The sequence below is a fragment of the Neophocaena asiaeorientalis genome, unplaced genomic scaffold (assembly GCF_003031525.2).
Source record: "Neophocaena asiaeorientalis asiaeorientalis breed wild unplaced genomic scaffold, Neophocaena_asiaeorientalis_V1.1 scaffold82, whole genome shotgun sequence".
Lineage (NCBI taxonomy): Eukaryota > Metazoa > Chordata > Mammalia > Artiodactyla > Phocoenidae > Neophocaena > Neophocaena asiaeorientalis.
In genome coordinates, this window is record NW_020173068.1 from 1,545,567 (window position 1) to 1,567,922 (window position 22,356).

Genomic DNA, 22,356 nt, shown 5'->3' on the forward strand with positions numbered 1-22,356 from the left:
CATAATTTACAGAAAGAAATAAATTTTTACACCATTACTCAGTATGTGTTTGTGTATAACTGAAACAAAAGTTTTACAAAATAATATATATAACATGAAAAGAATAAAAATGGAAGAGGACCATCCACACACACACAAATTTGTGGTGGCTCACTAAACTGATTTCAAGAATCGGTCATGACCTGTGCTTTGAAAAACACTGTAAAACTCCTTCACCTATAAAACATAAAATAGAACCTACTTAATAGGATCCATAGGATACTTCACAGGAATTACTTCTATAAAACTCGTAGTACAATGCCTAACACTTAAAATTAGTGCTTACCATATGTAGGCCCCATTATAAATATTTTACCCATATTAACTTGTTTAATCCTAACAGCTCCTTTATGAAGTAAGTACTATCATCATCATTCATTCTTATATACTGATGAAGAAACTGAGGTAAAGAGGTTAAATAGACTTGCCTATTCTCACACAGCTAGGGTATGGCAGAGTTAGGATTCAAAATCAAGTAGTGTGGCTCAGCAGATTGTGCTCTTAACTGCAAATGCTGCATAACCTTTATAGTAGAACATATGGGATTAAAGCTGGCAGGTGCAGGGTCTGAGTTGTAAGGTCTAGCTAAAAGATGTCATCAGCAAATGAGATTCAATTCAGTAAATATGCCCCCCAGGAGCCATATGTGATTCCATGGGGCACTGACCTTCTAACAAGGAAAAAATATGAGCCAAGGGGATAAGACCAAAGAGTAACAGTGATTTTTGCTAGAAAAGGAATGACAATTATATAGCTGTTGGGGAACAATTATTTCCTTTACTACTCACAGAAGCCCTTAGAGGGACCCCCTCCAGTCCTCGGAAATTTGCCCTACCCCACCTGGTCTCAGATTTAGGTCTCTGGTTCTATCTTCAAAGCCACTTCCACTTCAACCAGTGATTGATTCAAGAAGAGAAGTGGGCTGGGCTGAGGCCCTGAACAAACTGACAGTGTAACTTAACTGTTTCCCTGAATTCCTCTTCCTAACTCTACTCCTGGCCACAGGCCTTCTACTCTTATCTAATTGTTATAGACACCCAGAACCCTTCTCCTTCCCATGGTCTCCATGGATCCCTTCCTTTTTAAGGCTAATACTATTACTCAGTTTCACTATCCTTTCATCTTCAGTCTCTCACATCATCAATTAGCTCTCCTCTTTCTCTTATATTTTCAATCTTCTTCTCTACCATTAAACATGATTAAGTCTCCCCAGTCTAACCAGGATCCCATGCAAAGCAGGATAACCTCCAGAATCTCTCTTCTTACCTCTTTTTTTTTTTTTTTTTTTTTTGGCCACACGGCACGCAGGATCTCAGTTCCCTGACCAGGGATCAAACCTGGGCCCCCTGCATTGGAAGTGCAGAGTCTTAACCACTGGACCACAGGGGAAGTCCCCTATCTTCTTTCCTCTTAACTATGTTAACCAGATATTCCTGAGAATCCCCTATATCTAGGTTTCATTACTTTGTGCTTGGGCGATTTTACTTACTTCAAGAAATTTTATGGCTAGAAAACACAAACAAAAAAAATAAAAGGGTGAACAAACTCAAAGAGGAAAAGAAAGAACAAATAGAAACCACCTCTAGTACCTGAAGGAGGAAAGGTTTCTGGAGTGGTTGCTGCAGTGCTGGCATTCCCCTCCCAAGGTTCTGTTCTGGTATCTGTGAACTGGTTATCTGGAAGCCATGTTCCATTTGGTGAAACTGCAGTGACTACAGAATTGGTGCTTACTGTTCTTGTGGTCCCATTGTCAGAGTCTGAAGAATTGACAGTGGTTACATAGGTGGGTCCCAGAGTTAGGCTTGGGCTGAATGTTGGTGCCAAGGAAGGAGAAGTTACTGAAGAAGTAGGATTTGAAGTTTTGGTCTCTTCTTTAAGTGATTCTGCTGTAGATGCTTTAATAGATGTTGTAACGCCTACTGAAGGTGAAACTACAAACACAAAAAAAGCAAGAAAACATCATACAAAGAATTTGAGAGCTCAACAGGTATGAGGCACAAAGCAGCAAGCCCTTACTACACTCTCAAACACTTGACGACCAATGAGCAGATACATACACACACACACACACACACACACACACACATACACACACACACACACTCACCCTCTTTTATTTTATTATCTTTTTAAAAAATTGAAGTATAATTGACTTACAATGTTCTGTCAGTCTCTGCTGTATAGCAAAGTGACTCAGTTACACATATATATACATTCTTTTTTAATATTCTTTTCCATTATTGTTTGTTAGAGAGATGGGATATAGTTCCCTGTGCTATATAGTAGGACCCTATTCTTTATCCATTCTAAATGTAATAGTTTGCATCTACCAACCCCAAACTCCCAGTCCATCCCTCTCCCTCCCCCTCTCCCCCTTGGAACCACAAGTCTGTCCTCTATGTCTGTGACTCTATTTCTGTTTCGTAGATAGGTCCATTTGTGGCATATTTTAGATTCCACATAAAAGTGGTATCATATGGGATCTTTCTTACTTCACTTAGTATGATAATCTCTAGCTGTATCCAAGTAGCTACAAATGGCATTATTTCGTTCCTTTTTTTCCCCATTCTTTTTTATGGCTGAGTAGTATTCCATTGTATATATGTACCACATCTTTATCTGTTGATCGACATTTAGGTTGTTTCCATGTTTTGGCTATTGTGAACAGTGCGGCTATGAACATAGGGGTGCATGTATCTTTTTGAATTACAGTTTTCTCTGGGTATATGCCAAGTAGCACATACTCTTCTTTTAATGCTGAATCCTTCCCTCACTTCCAAAGGATTACTGTCTAATGGAGGGAGAAACGGGATTCTTTACTTAGTTCCTCAGAATCAATATGTGAGTCTTAAATAGCAACCGTCTTCTTTTCTTTTTTTTTTAACTTTTCAGGAATGAATACATCTTTTTATTTAAAGTAGTATATGGTATATAGAACAATGCTGAGCATAGCATACACTATAACCCAGAGATGTGCAAAGACATTTTACTATCACTTTTAAGTACAACTTTAATATTTTTTCTTTCTTCAGTATCACCGAGGCCTTCAAATTTGGGTCATTAAACATAAAACCAAAATTCTATTCCAAATACCAGTCTTATCAAATGGCACTTTACCTATGGTAGTGTTGTTGGCACCAACATGTATCAGACCACTGCCAAGCAGAACAAGAAGGAACCAGGAATCCATGTTGACCTGGAAAATAGAGAGCCATTTTAGATAAGGTCCCATTATACTGTAAATATGCCCAAACTATTCACCAAAGGAGTATATTGGGCAAACTCTTCCTAGCTATTAAAGTGCACACACAGGACCAATGATCTTTTGGGAGTCTGGTAAGCACAATTCCCCAGGAATCCAGCTACTTAATTGAATCTTTACACAACTATAAGTAAGAGCAGTGGTTCTCCACCTTGGCTGTACTTTAGAATCACTCAAAGAACTTAACAACAACAACAACAAATCCCTGTGCCAGATTACATCTCTGGGGGTGAGAGGCAGGTAGCAATCCGTTTAAAAGCTTCCCAGTTAATTGCTATGTGCAGCTTTAGTGTCTTCAGAATGAGAAGTATGGAGAAGGTAGGTTGACTGCATGAATGTACTGCCCTCCAAAGGAGACGTTATACAGCTGTTCTCAACCTTTTATTTCACTTCAAACCATATCAGAGGGCTATGGCACATTCCCATTGGTAGTAGTGGCTCATTCATCCATTCAGATGTCTATGCCCTATACTAAGCTAGGTACTAGGGAAACAACTAGGGAGCAATACCGTCAGAGGTCCCATTTTCATGAGACTCACAGCCTAGAGGTAATTTAATATGGTAGTGACTCTCCAAGGGAATCAGCACATGCCTCTCCATGGGGCACATGACAATCTCTGAGGGAGCGTGAAGAAATGCAGGTGGTTTATGCACATCCCAGGAGTTTGCCTCTGGTACCAATAACCATGCCTAGCAGGGAATTGGGTTCAGCCAGTGGCCTTCCCAAGGCACAGCCATACAAGATTTGACCAGTTCCCCTCTTCCCCCCGATCATTATCCAAAATTGGGAAAGCATACAATTCCCTCCATAAGGGTTAGAAAACAGATTGGAAGGCTGATTATTATGTATGTATCCATGTCTATTCTTGATAAACCAATAGGACATGGTTTTAGGAAAAATAACAATGTATTTGCGGGGAGGGGGTTAGACCATCACCACATTCCATATATCAAAATAAGATCCAGATGGGCTGAAAAATTAAATGCTTACAAACACATTTTAAGAGGGAATAAATGCAAATGTGAGTGCAGAGTGAGGAAGGATTTTCTAAACATAAATGCATTGTAAGAAATCACAAAGGAATAAATCACAAAGGTAAAAATGGAATATCTGACAATAGAAAAAAATAAAAGCTACAAAATATAAAAGAAATCAATCATAAACAATGTTCATGGATAGGAGGACTCAATATTGTCAAGACGTCAATTCTTCCCAACTTGGTTTATAGATTCAGTGCAATCTCAATCAAAATCCTACCTTTGTGGATATCAAGAACTGGTTAAGTTTATATAGAGACGCAAAAGACTGAGAATAGGTAGCTCAATACTGAAGCAAAGTTGGAGGATTACTGTAAAAGCAAATAGTAATATAAAAAAGCAAACAGTAATCATGGCAGTGTGGTATTGGTGAGAGAACAGACAAATAGACAAATGGAACATGAGAGAGAACCCAGATATAGACCCACATAAATATAGTCAATGGATCTTTTACAAAGGAACAAAGGCAATACAATGGAGCAAAGATAAAGACAGTCTTTTCAAAAAATGGTGCTGGAATAGCTCAGCATACATATACAACAAAAAAAGAAAGAAAAAAAATCTAGACACAGACCTTACACTCTTCACAAAAATTAACTCAAAATGAATCACAGACCTAGATGTAAATGCAAAAGACTCCTGGAAGATAACATAGGAGAAAATCTACATGACCTTGGGTTTAGCAATGACTTTTAAGATACAACACCAAAGGCAGAGCCATAAAAAAATAATCAATAAGCTGCACTTCATCAAAATTAAAAACTTCTGCTCTACAAAAGACAATGTCAAGAGAATGAGAAGACAAGCCACAGACTGCGAGAAAATATTTGCCAAACACACATCAGGTAAAAGGACTGCTATCCAAAATCAAGAACTCTTAAAACTCAACAATAAAAAAACTATCAACCCAATTAAAAAATAGACCTGAACAGACAAAGAAGATACACAAATGGCAAAAATGCATATGAAAAGATGTTCAGCAACATATGTCATTAGGGAATTGCAAATTAAAACAATGAGACACCACTACACACCGATCAGAATGCCCAAAATCCAAAACACTGACAACATCAAATCCCGGTGCTTCTGCGGAGCAGCATAAACTCTCATTCATTGTGGGAATTCAAAATGGTGTAGCCACTTTGGAAGGCAGTTTGGTGGTTTCTTACAAAACTAAACATATTCTTACCATATGACCCAAGCAATTGTGCTCCTTGGTACTCAAAATAGAACTCAAACTACTGATGGTAATACCAATTAGCCTATAATAAAAAACTCCTTTCCAGAAAGATTATACAAGAATCTTAAAGGTGCCCACATTGTTTTCTGACCCATTTCCAAGGTTCTATTCTTGAGTATATGTAAATAATCTGAAACTCAGATTAAAATGATATGGAGCTATTCATTAAGTGGAAAAATACAAACAATCCAAATACCCAAAAATAGGGAAAATAGGGAAAAGTCAGTAGTATTACGCTGCTTTTCAAGACAATAATTGTTGCTATTCGATATGCTATATTCGAAGAATTTAAGAAAATGGAACAAGCCCATCATTTTTAAGCTTAAAAAAACCCATCAGATCAAAACTGAATATAGGGACTTCCCTGGTGGTGCAGTGGTTAAGACTCCATGCTCCGAATGCAGGAGGCCTAGGTTTGATCCCTGGTCAGGGAACTAGATCTCACATGCATGCTGCAACTGAGTTCACACACCACAATTAAGGAGCCTGAGAGCAGCAACTAAGGAGCCCGAGAGCTGCAACTAAGACCTGGCACAACCAAATACATAATAATAAAATAAGTAAATAAATACTAAAAAAACTCTGAATATACCATTTGATCTCAACTAAATTTATGTATGTATATGAATGTATATGCATGAAAGTAAGCCTGGAAGGAAAAATCTATAAACATTTTAGCATAGCATTTTTTGATTTTTATTTTCTTTATATTGTATTTTATTTCCAAGATTTTTCAAATAAGGAGGATGATTTTTTTTTTTTTTTTTTTTGCGGACTGGGGCACGAACCCGTGTCCCCTGCATCGGCAGGTGGACTCTCAACCACTGCGCCACCAGGGAAGCCCCGAGGATGATATTTTTATAAATAAAAATAATCAATAAAAGTAAGTTAAAAAGAAAATAGATTTCACTACAAAGCATGAATATAAGAAGCAAAACTAAAGGAAGGAAACTGCAGAGGAAAGTGAAGTGAAAGAATTCAAGGAAAAGAACAAATGCATACTGGATGGCAAGTTGGAGAGGATTTGTATGCATAAACTAGGGAGTGAGAGGCATGTCAGAATTTAAGAAGAGCCATGTCAGTAACAAGGTAGATCCATGGACCACAACCAGGAAAACCATCGTAAAGGCCTCATTCTTCCCAGAGGATATAAAGACCCTCAGGTAAATTCCTGTGAGTTCTGACACCCTGACTAAACTGCAACCACACCTATGCTTAACTTTCCCTCCTCCAGTCTCCAAGTCTTTCATTCCAAGTATTCCAAAGCTGCAAAGTCAGGAAGTACAGTTGAGGTTTCCTCAGCCCTCTAGGATGCCATATGCAAACCATTCTTCCTGGAGTCTGCTCTAATACGCCCTGTTCTTGAGGGTTTTTTTGCCTTATGATTTCCTGGCACTCACTTGTCACTGAAGACACTGCATTGTGGCTCACAGTTTTCTTCCCATTCCAAAGTCCTGATATTCTCCTGGAAGATTTTGTTTCAACATCTTTACAGATGACAGCCACAATTCACATCCAGACAAGTCTCTGAGTTCCCTGACTTCCTCACCTCCAATGACCTTATACCTCCACTCCACTGGGGCTGGTCATGACAATGGCTGCACTCTAGATTTTTTTTTTTTTTTTGCAGTACGAGGGCCTCTCACTGCTGTGGCCTCTCCCGTTGCAGAACACAGGCTCCGGACGCGCAGGCTCAGCAGCCACGGCTCACGGCCCAGCCGCTCCGTGGCATGTGGGATCCTCCCGGACTGGGGCACGAACCCGTGTCCCCTGCATCGGCAGGTGGACTCTCAACCACTGCGCCACCAGGGAAGCCCTGCACTCTAGATTTTGTCAGCACCAGGAAAAGCTCTCATACTGAATCTTACTTTCCCACTCTCCAACCATACTCCTTTACCCTTGCAGTTCACACTCTATTATGTCTACTATACCTGCACTTTGACCTCACCCAGGCTTTCAGTCCCTTGAACCTCTAATTTTCTTTCCAATATCTCTGTTCTGTCTTATTTCCTTCTCTACTCAACCAAGAAAACTTGGTGTTAGCTCAATCACTACCTTGCTAATATCCTAAATTCTTTTGCTACGTTGTTCTTCTATTACACCTACATGGGGGAAATATTCCCCAACCGTGAACTAATCCAACTGTCAGCCCTACACCTGGACTGCCAAATGTTCCTTAAGAAAATCAAACAACCCATAAGGTTAAGATCACTGTTTCTGCCTCAGTGGAACTCTGAACACTTTCTGCAATCTTTCTATATTTCCCTACTCAGCTCTCTCTCTAATGCTCCAGTGATTTCAAAGAACCTCCTCTCCTCTCCAACCATCTCCTCTCACATCCTTGGCTGTTGGTCTTGCCTTCACTTCAGAGATAAGAGAAACCACTAGACTGGGATACCCTTACCTACCAGTCACCTTATTTACAAATTTCTTCCTTCTCTGCAATTCCTCCCAAGAATCTCAGTCCCTTAGGAACCTTGTCCTGTAGATCCTCTAACACCATCTCCTAGGTTTAACACCCTTTCATAACAGCATTTAAACACAATTAAGAATTTCTCAAAGAAAAGAACTCCTTTTAGTCTGTATCAATCCTCCAGCTAGCATTCTCTCTACTCCACTTCACAGCCAAATTTCTAGAAAGAGTTGTCTCCATGGCAATCTGGCTTCTTTTTCCACCATTCCACTAAAACAGCTACCTCCATATTTTTAAAGAATGAGCTCTTTAAAAATATTTCCAACTCATTCACAAAGGTCTATTTTCCTCGATATATAAAGGACTCCTACACATTAAGAGATGGCAAAAGAGTAAAAGAGATGAAACAGACAATTCACAGAAAACTAAATAGTTCTCTTAATAAGAAAAAATGCTTAAACTCACTCATGATCAAAGAAAGCCAAATTAAAGCCATACTGTGATATCATTTTTCACCTGTCACATAGGCAAATATAAAAAAACTTTAACAACACTGCGTTGGGGCAAGGGTTTGTGTAAACAAGTACTCTCATATGATCTGTAAATATTTATCAGAATTACAAAAGCACAAACACTTTGACACAATTCTACTTGAGAATTTTACAGATATACCCATACTTTTAAAGTGACCTATAGGTTATTCAATGAAACATAGTCTGCAATAGAAAGAGACTGAAAATAACCTAAATGTTTACCAGTGGGAGAGGGAGACATGTTTAAATAAATTATGGCATATTCATAAAATGGAATACTATGCAGCTATTAAACAAAATGAGGCTCTTTGGAGATCATTTTATTTCAGCACACAAACCTTTTTTAAAAATTTTGAACCATCTTAAAAATAACTTTTGCGGGACTTCCCTGGTGGCGCAGTGGTTAAGAATCTGCCTGCCAGTGCAGGGGACACGAGTTCCATCCCTGGTCCAGGAAGATCCCACATGCCACAGAGCAACTAAGCCCATGTGTCACAACTACAGAGCCTGCACTCTAGAGCCTGCGAGCTACAACTACTGAGCCCACGTGCCACAACTACTGAAGCCTGTGCACCTAGAGCCCATGCTCTGCAACAAGAGAAGCTACTGAAATGAGAAGCCCACACACTGCAACAAAGAGTAGCCCCCGCTCTCCACAACTAGAGAAAGCCCGCGTGCAGCAATGAAGACCCCACACAGCCAAAAAAACAATAATAATAACTTTTGCAAAAAACTCAAAATTCATGAGAGGAGGGACTTCCCTAGTGGTCTGGTGGTTAAGAATCCGCCTTCCAATGCAGGGGACGTGGGTTCCATCCCTGGTTGGGGAACTAAGATCCCACATGACGCGGGGTAACTAAGCCCATGCACTCCAACTACTAAGCCCGTGCACCATGACTAGAGAGCCCATGTGCCACAACTACAGAGCCCACATGCTCTGTATCCTGCATGCCACAACTAGAGAGCACTGCAACTAGAGAGAAGCCTGTGCACCGCAACAAAGAGCCTTCATGACTCAACGAAAGATCCTGCATGCTGCAACTAAGACCCAATGCAGCCATAAATAAATAAATAAATAAATATTTAAAAAAAATTTCACAAGAGGAAAAGCCTACTGGTATTTCTTTCTCCTTCGCCCATCCCCCTTTCTCTTCCTCTCTTCCCCACCCTTCTCTGTGTCTGTCTCTCTCTCACACACACACACACACACACACACACACACACACACGACTTCTTTGTTGTTAAATCCCTCAACCTCTCTGTCACATCTGATTTACTGACATCCCATACTCTCCCAAATTTATCTCTTCCCCATACCTCTCTCTGAATTGAGGATTTTGAAAGCTGGTTCTATGACGGAGGCCTAGTCTTGACACAGATGAACAGGTAAATAGTTTGAATCTGAGGGAAATATGCACTATCAAACGTCAGAAGTAAACCAGCCCTCCCTTTCAGCTATAGTCTGCATGATGCCAGGAAGCCTGTGCACAAATTCTAATAGTAGGAATGGTTCTGCCTTGTCACAGGATGATTTTTAGATGAGCTATTTGTGATACTTTTATTTTATTTTAAAAATTAGTTTGTCTGACAACTTCTTTTAAAACTAAATATACACCTAACTTTACGACCCAATAATTCCATTTCTATATATTTACACAGGAGAAATAAGAACATATGTCCAAGAAAAGACTAGTACAAGAATGTTCATAACAAAAAGCTGAAAATAATCCAAGTAACTATCGCTAACAGAATATAAACGGAAAGTGGTTTTTTTCTTACAATGGAATATTACTCAGTAATAAAAAGGAAAGAACTACTGATATACACAAAAACATGGATGAATCTAAAAAACATCATGCTGAGTGAAAAAAGCCTTACATAACATACGACTCCATACAGATGAAGTTCTAGAAAAAGCAAAACTAATGTGTGGTGGAAAAATCAGAACAATGGTTGCCTGGGAAAGAGATGGAGGATTTACTGAAAAGGAACATGAGGGTACTTCCTGGACAACAGTAATATTCTATATCTTGACAAGGAAATGGGTTGTGTGGGTGTATGAATTTTTCAGAACTCACTGAATGATAACTTAAGATTTGTGCATTTCACTGTACATAAATTTTATCTCTAAAAAGATTCCACCCATAAACACATGTTGTAAATGATATGTATGCTTAAATAACTGGGAAGAAGTACACTGATATACACAACTTACTTTGAAATACATTAAAAACAATATGGATTGATGAATACAGGGGATGGATAGACAGATACAGTAGAGTAAAATGTCAATTGTAGAATTTCGCTGGGTGGATATAAAATTCTCTCAACTCTTCTCTACATTTGAAATGTTTAGAATAAAAGGCTGATTACAAAAATCAGTTCTGAGAGAACTGGTATTTTCATGGTATTGCACTGCATAATCTTGGGACATAGTATTTTGCCCATTTATTCAAGTTTTTATGTTCAAAGTGTTACTGTATTTTTTGTCCTATTCATTTCTTCCTGGTTTTTAAATATTATGTTACCATTATGAATGGAATCTTTTTTTAAAATTGCAGCTTCACTAAGGTAAAACTGACATATAAAATTATAAGATATTTAAAGTGTACACTGTGGTGATACTATATACATATACATTGTGAAAGAATTTCCCCCATCTAGTTAATTAATACATTCATCACCTCACCTGTTTATCTTTTTTGGGGGCAGAGAAAATTTAAGTTCTAATCTCTTAGCAAATTTCAATTATACAATAGAGTGTTGTCAAATATAGTTACCATCTTTTATGTTAGATCCTTAGACCTTATTCATCTTCTAGCTGAAATGAGTGGAATCTTTTAATGTTATTTATTAATAGATTACTTTTCTTATATAGGAAAGACATTGGTCCTCCCCTTCACTGAAATTATAAGCTATTAAAATAAATAAATAAAGCATGCTCATTACAAGACATACAAACAGGGAATTCCCTGGTGGTCTAGTGGGTAGGACTCAGTGCTTTCACTGCCGGGGCCCGGGTTCAGTCCCTGGTCAGGGAACTAAGATCCTGCAAGCTAGGCATGGCACAGCCAAACAACAACAACAAAAGACACAAATGGAACCGATGGATATAAAGAAAAATCTAAGTCTCATTCACCTCCTGCCTGTCCCATTTCCCAAAAGTGATCACTAAACACTTTCTTTCATATACTTTAGAGATTTCCTATACTATAAAATTATATACCTACACATAAAAAATAAATAAATAAACAGGATAGTAGATCTGCTGCCTACGGCTTGCATTTTTACTTAAATAATAAATCCTGGACATCTTCCACATCAATACTTTCCAGCTACTTTTCTTTTCAGTAGCTGCATAGTGCTTTATCATATGGATATACCACAATCATTTTAACCAGTCTTTCTGTTTGCTTTTGTTAGGTAGGAGTTAACTGTGTATGATTTCCTCCTCTATCTTACACGTTTTTAATATTAATTAATTAATTATTTTTTGGCTGCGTTGGGTCTTCATCGCTGCGTGCAGGCTTTCTCTTGTTGCGGTGAGTGGGGGCTACTCTTTGTTGCGGTGTGCGGTCTTCTCATTGTGGTGGTTTCTCTTTGTTGTGGAGCATGGCCTCTAGGCACACGGGCTTCAGTAGTTCTGGCTCGCGGGCTCTAGAGTGCAGGCTTGGTAGTTGTGGCGCACGGGCTTAGTTGCTCCACGACATGTGGGATCTTCCCAGACCAGGGCTTGAACCTGTGTCTCCTGCATTGGCAGGCGGATTATTAACCACTGCGCCACCAGGAGGTCCTTACACGTTATTTTTGATTGGGCAAGAGTGGCCTGAGTAAAGACTGAATTATATACTCCAGGAAAGCCAAATAATGGAAGAAACTCAAGCTTATACATTTTTCATTTTTTTCAAACACCCTTGTGAATAATAAGCCTTTGGTTATGTGAGTATAGAATAAATGAGCAGGGAGGCTTTGGGAGATGAGTCATGAAGGTCTGGGCAGTTCCCTAATTTATTGGACACAATGGCATACACACTGTATCCTTTCTCCTACCCCACCACACCCAGACAAAAGGCTAATATACAGTTCTTTTTTCATTACAAAAACATTTCTTACTTAAAAAAATTTGTTTCCACTGCACATACATTAGGGAGATAAACCAGGAAAGTTTAACATTCAAATAACAAAGGAAAACCAAGATGCCATCAGCGATACTTAAAAGCCTTAGGACAAACAACAAAGCAAGTTCTGAAAAATTATAGCTATTGTTTTCCTAATATTTTAGTGTCTAAGAACATTTCCTAAACGTTCTTAAAATTCAAATTCAGCATAGCAGATCTGAGACATTCCCCAGGAAATCATGTGGAGGCTGAATTCTGCAGTGGGGACATGGACGGTGGGCATTGTTCATTGGCTGTTAAATCACTCACACTTGCCCTCCCATCTCAAATCCCAGTCTGCACTGAGCACTTGGTATGCTTCCTCTCACTTAATCCTTCACAATCCTATGATGCTGATATTGGTGTTATTACAACTTACCATGCTGTGTACCTTGTGGGGGAGGGAGTCTTTCTTGAATTGCAATCAATTATACATGCTTACACACATTTCAGGGGTAAATTATTTTAAATATATATACTGCACCCAAGATGAAGGAACCATCACAGGCATATTGAGTATCTAGTAAAGAAAGAATTTTTGAGCTTCTGGCCAAAGAGAAACACTCCTTGCCCAGATGTACACTCCCTGTCAATGGACCCTGAGGTCCGGAGAGACATGCCACCCTCACCTAAGAACAAGGAGAGGAAGAAAGAAAGAAAACTGGATGCTAGTACTAAGGAGAACACGCCCATTCCTCAGCTAGGTGTAGACAAGTGACTAAATTCTGGCCAAGGAGATATAAGCTAAAGTATATTATGAGATCTCTAGGAAGGTGGTTTAACAGGGAGGGAGGTAGGGAGTCTTTTTTCCCTGTTCTCTCTCTCCTGTAATCTAGAATTCAGATGTGATGATTAGAGCCCCAGCAGCCATTATGGGCCCTGAAGTGACTTTCAAGATAATAGAATAGAGAGCTAGAAAGAGACCAAGTTCTCTGATGACACTGTTGAACTGCCATACCAGTCCTGCTTACTTTCAGATTTCATATATACAAGAAAGAAATAAACCTATTTTCTGATATATGCAACCAACCCCAATCCTGATACAGATAGTTATAAAGAATAAGAAGACCAACTCCTAACATTATGACTTGCTATGGATAAGGAATGGAAACGATGAGGGTGCTCTGAAATGCATTTTCCTTGGTGCTCTTGCTAGGAAGCACAATGTGGCATACATTTGCTAAAGAAAAAATGTTAAAAGAATTAATGTTATGAAGTTCCCACTAGCAAAGGAGAGCTCAGCCAATCTGCACATTCTCCAGAGTAGAGACTCTGGCTGTGATAGCTTCCATTAAGAGTCCATCTATACAAAGCTAAGCATTCAATATTCAATACATTGATAAAATATGATCAAGTATCAGGTACAATTTATCTCAATATTTGGCCTTTTATCTCAGTTAAATCTCAGAGCAACTCTACATGAGAGAGATTCTTCATATTCCCATTTTGAAGATAAAGAAATTGAGAGATGGTCACATAGCTGGTAGTTGTAGAAGCAGAATTCAAATCCAGGTCTACCGGACTTTTCTTCACATATCACTGACCCTTCAAAAGCTTAAAGACTGTTGAAAGATGTCTCCCAGGTGTGGAAGAAACAAAGCGGCAGCTAGGAATGTTATGTTCTGCCTGAGCCTTCTTCTAGAGCTTTTCAGGTTCTCTGATTTGAGAACAAGGCACCTAGATGGAGAGTTCAGTTCCTTCAGCTAACTGTTCACTCATTAACATTATATTATTTATTATTAAGATCAAAAACTATTTTTACAACTATAATCCTTGGTTGCCTGCTATGTGCTAGGCATTTGTATGAGGCATTCTATATACTTTAACCTAATTAATCCCCACAACCACCTTTTGAGTTAGGTACTGTTTTTCCATTCTACAAATGAATAAAGATCACAGAGGTTAAGGAATTTGTCCAAGGCCACATACCTAGTAAGTGCCTACTAGGATTCAAACTCAGGGCTTTTAAAACTCCAAAGTTCCCCCCTGCCAATGCAGGGGACACGGGTTCATGTCCTGGCCCAGGAAGATCCCACATGCTGTGGAGCAACTAAGCTCGTGCGCCACGACTACTGAGCCTGCGTTCTAGAGCCCGTAAGCCACAACTACTGAAGCCCGCATGCCTAGAGCCCGTGCTCCACAACAAGAGAAGCCACCGCAATGAGAAGCCTCCACACCACAAGAGTAGCCTCTGCTCACCGCAACTAGAGAAAGCCTGCATGCAGCAACGAAGACCCAAGCAGCCAAAAAAACAAATAAATAAATTAATTAAAAACAAAAAACAAAAAACCTCCAACCAGATAATGGGAATACACAGACAGATTAGATATGGACTAGGTATAGACTGCCATCAAGTAGTTCACTAACCAGCAGTGAGGCACAAATAAGCTATTTATTTCAAACCCTGAATTATCACCTGGCATAATGTTAGTCAATTAACACTAAGGCGAGGTAGTAAAACTGCACACCACAGAAGGATTTTCAGGGGAGGCAATGCTTGAGATGAACTTGGAAGGAAAAAGAGCAGTTAGCCAGGAGAAGGGTCAGAAACAAGAAAAAGTCTTTAAAGCAAAGAGGACTTTGAAGCTTGAAAAGATCTATCTTGTTCCAGGAATGGCAAAGAGCTAGGTAAGGGCATGAAGCAGGACCTCGATAAACATTTGCTAAATGAATGTGAAAATGGCAGACATGAAAGACTGGGGTCTGTGAGGATATGTGGAGGAAATGCAGGAGATGAGTCTAGAAGAAGCAGCGAACAGATCACAAAGGGGCCTGTTAGGCCACAATAAAAAGTTTTGACTTTCCACTGAACACACTGAGGAACCACCAGAGGCTTTAACACAGGGAGGTTGACCATAACAATATGGATTTTCAAACAATGACTAACAGTAGGGTAGAGGATCAACTGGTGTGGTTTGAGGTTAGAAGGGCTGCTGACTGAAGCTTTCTGAAATAATCTAGCCAATGAACCAGGAGGACCTCAGAGCAGGGCTGATAAGTGTATAGGGACAGAACTGAAAACTTAACAATGAGATGCCAGAGGTAAGGAAGGCCCAGGTCCCTGACTTAGATGAATCTCAATGCTATATGCAGGAGAATGATTGCTTTGAGACATACCATAGGGAAGGTGATGAGCTTAGTTCTGAACATTGAGAACAGTACAGTACTACAGTACATGTTGTACCTACAGGGGAAGGAATGGGGGTGAAGGGTTGGAGGAGGGGCAGAACGGCAGACAGGCAATGACAGAGCAGCTGCCACGGAAGTCAGGCAATAAACCAAAGAAAAGAAGACAGCTGTAGAGATTGACAAAAGCAGCAACGAGCAAGCCAGGCAGGAGACATCTGACAAACACAGGAGGCAGGAGTAGGTGGGTGCTGATGAGTAAAAAACTGACACATGCCTGGGACTTCCCTGATGGTCCAGTAGCTAAGACTCCAAGTTCCCAATGCAGGGGCCTGGGTTCGATCCCTGGTCAGGGAACTAGATCCCACATGCCGCAACTAAGAGTTCGCACGCAGCAACTCAAAAGATCCCACATGCTGCAACTAAGACCTGGCACAGCCAAATAAATAAATAAGTAATCAAACAAGCCAACAACAAAATATAATTCTCAACTTAAAAAAAAAAATTTGACACATGCCACTAAGGGAGGGTGGAGTATGAATGGCACACACACGCTGAATACTTGCTAGTGAGAAAAAAGAACCTGAAAAACTGCTGAAGGGCTCCTGAAGAAGTCCTGGAACACCAGAAATCAACTTTCATTATAGGTCTTCAATGGAGAAAGACAACGTGATACAGGACCCAAATAAAGGGGAGAGGAACCCCTAAAATTAATAGGAGTCTGAAGCTCTCAAGAGCAGCTCATTTCCAAAGATGAGCTTATGTAGAGAATGAAAAAGGCCCACTAAGGCTCAGAAATAGATTGTTAAATTCTACTGTCTTTGAGTTACACCTAAGGCAAGATTCAATTTGGGGCCTGGAGAGAGATGAGCCTGGAGACAATGAAATCAGCTTACTTCAATAAACAAAATAGTTTATACTAAACTTATACTGCAGATTAATTAACACAAAGAGCAATATGGAAAAGTATTTGTTCTGCTTAAAGCACATACTGGAATAAACTACTGGAGATATAAAACCAAAATATAGTACAGGTTATGTGCATAAAATAAAATTTAAAAACAAGCCAGAGACGGAGCCTGACCAAGATGGTAGAGTAGGATGACCCTGAGCTCACCTCCTCTCGCAGGCACACCAAAATCAGAATTATCTGCAGAGCAACTATTGATGAGAAAGATTGGAATCTAGCAGAAAAGATCTACACAGATATAAAGAAGGAAACCACAACCAGATGGGCAGGAGGGATGGAGTCTCGATATAGTCAAGACCCATAGCCCCAGGAGGGCAAAATGCAACAGGAGGATAATTTTTATTGCAGAGGTTCTCCCCAAGCAACGGGTCTGAGCTCCACATTGGGGTCCTGCACCAGGAAGACAAACCCCCAGAATACTTGGCTTTGAAGGCCAAGGGGGCTTACCTGTGGGAGTCCCAGAGAGCTGTGGGAAATAGCCTCTTAAAGGGCACATACAAAATCTCACATGCTTCGGGATCCAGAGCAGAAGCAGTAATTTGAAAGGAGGCTGGGTCGACCCACCTACTAATCTTGGAGAGTCTCCCAGAGAGGCAGGAGGCAACTGGAGCTCACTCTGGGGACATAGACACTGGTGGCAGCCATTTTGGGGAGCTTGTTCTACCACGTGCACATTGGTGCTAGCAAGCAGCATTTTGGAATCCTCCCTCTAGCTTATTAGCACTGGGACATTGCTCCGCCCACCAGTCTGTCAGCACCAGTACTGGGTTGCCTCAGGCCAAGCAACTAGCCAGGCAGGGACACAGCCCCACTCACCAGCAGGTAGGCTACCTTAATACCTCCTGAGCCCACAGCCAACTTGGGACATGGCCCTGTCTACCACAGGGCCTAGGACCTGGCCCTATACAACAGTGGGCACGCACTAGCCCTGGAACCTCCGGGGACCTGCAGCCAGAGACCCTAGGACCCAGCTCCACCCACCAGTGGGCAGGCACAACAGTGAGCCAACACACCGACTCCAGGACCCCCAGGGCCCTGCAGCCAGAGACCCTGGGCCCTGGTTCTGCCCACCTATGAGTTGGCACTAGTCCAGGGGCCAGACTCAGACAACAGTGGGCAGGCACTAGCCACAGAACCCCCTGGGTCCCAGCTCCACCCACCAGCAAGCCAACGCCAACTCCAAGACACCTTGGGCCCCTCAGCAAGTCAGCCTGGTATCTGGTCCCATGCACTAGTGGGTGGGTACAAGCTTCAGGACACCCTAGAGGGAACAGCCAACTGTGTTGGGAACTGGCTCCACTCACCAGCGGGCCAACACCAGCTCCAGGACTCCCAGGGCTCTACAGCAGAAATCACAGGACCCAGCTATGCCCATCAGTGAGCCAGCACTAGCCCCAGAACCTCTAAGACCTTGACCCCATTCACCAGAGGTTCAATACCAGCTCTGGGACCACTTAGCCCTGCAGCCAGAGACCCGGGTACCTGGCTTCACTCACTGATGGGCAGGCACCAGTCCTGGGATCCCCTGTACCCCAATCCTACCCACCAGCTGGTGGATACCAACCCCAGGGCCACCGCAGCCCTGCAGTCTGCCCTGTCAGGACCCAGATAACAAGCCAGCAGGTTGGCACCAGCCCTGGGACCCCCTCACCCAGGACCCAGTTCTGCCCACTAGCAGGTCAACACCAGCTCTGGGATACCTTGGGCCCCTCAGCCAGCAGCCCCACCCAACAGCAGGTTGAACCAGCTTTGGGATCTTGGGGCCCTGCACCCAGAGACCCCAGGACCCAGCTCCTCCTAGCAGCAAGCTGGCACTAGCCCCAGGACCCCCTGGGTCCTGGCCCCGCCCACTAGCTGGTCAACACCAGCCATGGCCCCACATACCAACAGGCCAACACCATCTCTGAGATGCCTTGGACTCCTCAGCCAGGTGCCCCAGGGTCCAGCCATCACTCTGGGGACATAGACACTGGTGGCAGCCATTTTGGGGAGCTTGTTCTACCACGTGCACATTGGTGCTAGCAAGCAGCATTTTGGAATCCTCCCTCTAGCTTATTAGCACTGGGACATTGCTCCGCCCACCAGTCTGTCAGCACCAGTACTGGGTTGCCTCAGGCCAAGCAACTAGCCAGGCAGGGACACAGCCCCACTCACCAGCAGGTAGGCTACCTTAATACCTCCTGAGCCCACAGCCAACTTGGGACATGGCCCTGTCTACCACAGGGCCTAGGACCTGGCCCTATACAACAGTGGGCACGCACTAGCCCTGGAACCTCCGGGGACCTGCAGCCAGAGACCCTAGGACCCAGCTCCACCCACCAGTGGGCAGGCACAACAGTGAGCCAACACACCGACTCCAGGACCCCCAGGGCCCTGCAGCCAGAGACCCTGGGCCCTGGTTCTGCCCACCTATGAGTTGGCACTAGTCCAGGGGCCAGACTCAGACAACAGTGGGCAGGCACTAGCCACAGAACCCCCTGGGTCCCAGCTCCACCCACCAGCAAGCCAACGCCAACTCCAAGACACCTTGGGCCCCTCAGCAAGTCAGCCTGGTATCTGGTCCCATGCACTAGTGGGTGGGTACAAGCTTCAGGACACCCTAGAGGGAACAGCCAACTGTGTTGGGAACTGGCTCCACTCACCAGCGGGCCAACACCAGCTCCAGGACTCCCAGGGCTCTACAGCAGAAATCACAGGACCCAGCTATGCCCATCAGTGAGCCAGCACTAGCCCCAGAACCTCTAAGACCTTGACCCCATTCACCAGAGGTTCAATACCAGCTCTGGGACCACTTAGCCCTGCAGCCAGAGACCCGGGTACCTGGCTTCACTCACTGATGGGCAGGCACCAGTCCTGGGATCCCCTGTACCCCAATCCTACCCACCAGCTGGTGGATACCAACCCCAGGGCCACCGCAGCCCTGCAGTCTGCCCTGTCAGGACCCAGATAACAAGCCAGCAGGTTGGCACCAGCCCTGGGACCCCCTCACCCAGGACCCAGTTCTGCCCACTAGCAGGTCAACACCAGCTCTGGGATACCTTGGGCCCCTCAGCCAGCAGCCCCACCCAACAGCAGGTTGAACCAGCTTTGGGATCTTGGGGCCCTGCACCCAGAGACCCCAGGACCCAGCTCCTCCTAGCAGCAAGCTGGCACTAGCCCCAGGACCCCCTGGGTCCTGGCCCCGCCCACTAGCTGGTCAACACCAGCCATGGCCCCACATACCAACAGGCCAACACCATCTCTGAGATGCCTTGGACTCCTCAGCCAGGTGCCCCAGGGTCCAGCCCCACTCACCAGTGGAGCAGCACCAGCTTTGTAACATCCTGGAACCTGCAGCCAGCCATGTCAGGAATTGGGCCCACTCACCAGCAGGCTACACTACATCTAGGAACCCTGGCCCTGCAACCTGCCTCCCCCCAATCTGGTTCTGCCCACCAGTGATCCAGCACTAGCCCTGGGACTCCCTCGGGGTTCCACAGCCAGCTGCCTCATGACCTGGCCCAGCCAACCAGTGGCCAGCCGCCTCCACACAAGGTAGGGCCTGGCAACCAAATGGACCAGGGGCCAGCCACACCTACCAGACCACCACAACAGAAGGACCCATGCAATTCATATAGTGGGTACCCCTAGAGCATATAAGTCTGGTGACTAGAGGGGAGTGCACTGCTGGAATGCACAGGACGTGTCCTACAAAAGGCCATTTCTCCAAGGTCAGGAAATGTAACCTACCAGATACACAGATATAAAAACAGCAAATTAGGTATAATGAGGTGACAAAGGAACATGTTCCAAATGAATGAACAAGATAAAACCCGAGAAGAAGAACTAAGTAAAGTGGAGACAGGCAGTCTACCTGATAAAGAGTTCAAGGTAATGATTGTAAAAATGACCAAAGAACTTGAGAGAAGAATGGATGAACAGAGTGAGAACTTCGCAGTTTTAAACAAAGAGTTGGAAAATATAAAGAAGAACCAGAGATGAAGAATACAATAAATGAAATGAAAAATGCACTAGAAAGAATCATCAATATATTAAATGATAAAGAAGAACAGATCAGCAAGCTGGAAGACAAAGTAGTAGAAATCACTGAAGCTGAACAACAACAACAAAAAGAAATGAGGACAGTTTAAGAGACTGTGAGAACAACATCAAGAGTACTAACATTCGGGACTTTCCTGGTGGTCCAGTGGCTAAAACTCCACCCTCCCAATGAAGGGCGCCTGGGTTCGATCCCTGCTCAGGGAATTAGAACCCACATGCCGCAACTAAAAAGACCCTGCACGCTGCAACAAAGATCCTGTATGCTGCAACGAAGAGCCAGTGTGCTGCAACTAAGACCCAGAGCAGCCAAAAAAAAGAGTACTAACATTAGCATTACAGGGGTCCCAGAAGAAGAGAGAAAGCGGCAGAGAACATATATGGAGATGTAACAGGTGAAAACTTCCTTAACCTGGGAGAGGAAACAGACATGCAGGTCTAGGAAGCACAGAGAATTCCAACCAGGATCAATCCAAAGAGGACCACACCAAGATACACTGTAATTAAAATGGCAAAAAAAAAAAAAAAAAGGATAAAGAGACAATATTAAAAGCAGCAAGGCAAAAGCAACAAGCTATGTACTAGGGGACTTCCATAAGGCTATCAGCTGACTTTTCAGAAGAAACTCTGTAGGCCAGAAGGGAGTAGCAAGATATATGTAAAGTGATGAAAGGGGAAAACCTACAATCAAGAATACTCTACCTGGCAAGGCTTTCATTCAGATTTGATGGAGAGATCAGAAGTTTTACAGACAAGCAAAAGCTAAGAATTCAGCACCATCAAACTGCTTTACAAGAAATGTTAAAGGGGGGATTCCCTGGTGGTCCAGTGGTTAAGAATCGGCCTTCCAATGCAGGGGACACGCGTTCGATCCCTGTTTGGGGAACTAGGATCCCACATGCATGCTGCACGGGGCAACTAAGCCCGCGTACCACAACTAGAGAGCCCGCATGCTGCAACTACTGAGACCATGCACTCTAGAACCCGTGTGCCACAACAAAGAGCCTGCGTGCTACAACGAAAGATCCCATGTACTGCAACCAAGACCTGACGCAGCCAGTCAATCAATCAATAAAAAAGAAATATTAACGTTAAATGTTTTTTTAGACTTCTCTTAAAAAAAAAAAAGGCTACAACTAGAAACATAAAAACGACAAAAGGAAAAGACTCATCAATAAAGGCAAATGAACAGTAAAGTATTAAATAAACCACATACAAAAGCTAGTAGGAAAGTTAAAAGACAAAAGTAATAAAATCATCTATATCTACAGTAAGTAGGTAAAGGATACCCAAAACAAAGAGATGAAAAACATGATGTCAGAAACAGTAATCATGGGAGGAGGGAGTTAAAAAATAATGAAGGGTTGTTAAAATGCATTTGAAATTAAGAGATCAGCAACTTAAAATCTATAATAATACACACACAAAAAAGAGAAAGGACTCCAAACACAGCATTAAAGACAGTCATCAAATCACAAGAGAACAAAAAGAGCAAAAAAGAACTACAAAAAGAAAAAAACCCAAAACAATTAACAAAATG

The 22,356-nt window shown here is 42.6% G+C and overlaps 1 protein-coding gene across 2 annotated transcripts in view; it reads right to left on the bottom strand.

The window, feature by feature from the left end:
* The window catches only part of PTPRA (protein tyrosine phosphatase receptor type A), a 71,015-nt gene extending 67,783 nt beyond the window's left edge, over nt 1–3,232 (bottom strand). For both annotated transcript variants that reach the window (XM_024743007.1, XM_024743008.1), the window contains exons 1-2: nt 3,157–3,232; nt 1,629–1,970 (exon numbers count right to left, since the gene is read on the bottom strand). In XM_024743007.1, the coding sequence (XP_024598775.1) occupies nt 1,629–1,970; nt 3,157–3,229 (415 nt within the window). In that variant the 5' untranslated portion in view covers nt 3,230–3,232. The remainder of the gene's footprint in view (nt 1–1,628; nt 1,971–3,156) is intronic.
* Between the last annotated feature and the right edge of the window lie 19,124 nt (nt 3,233–22,356).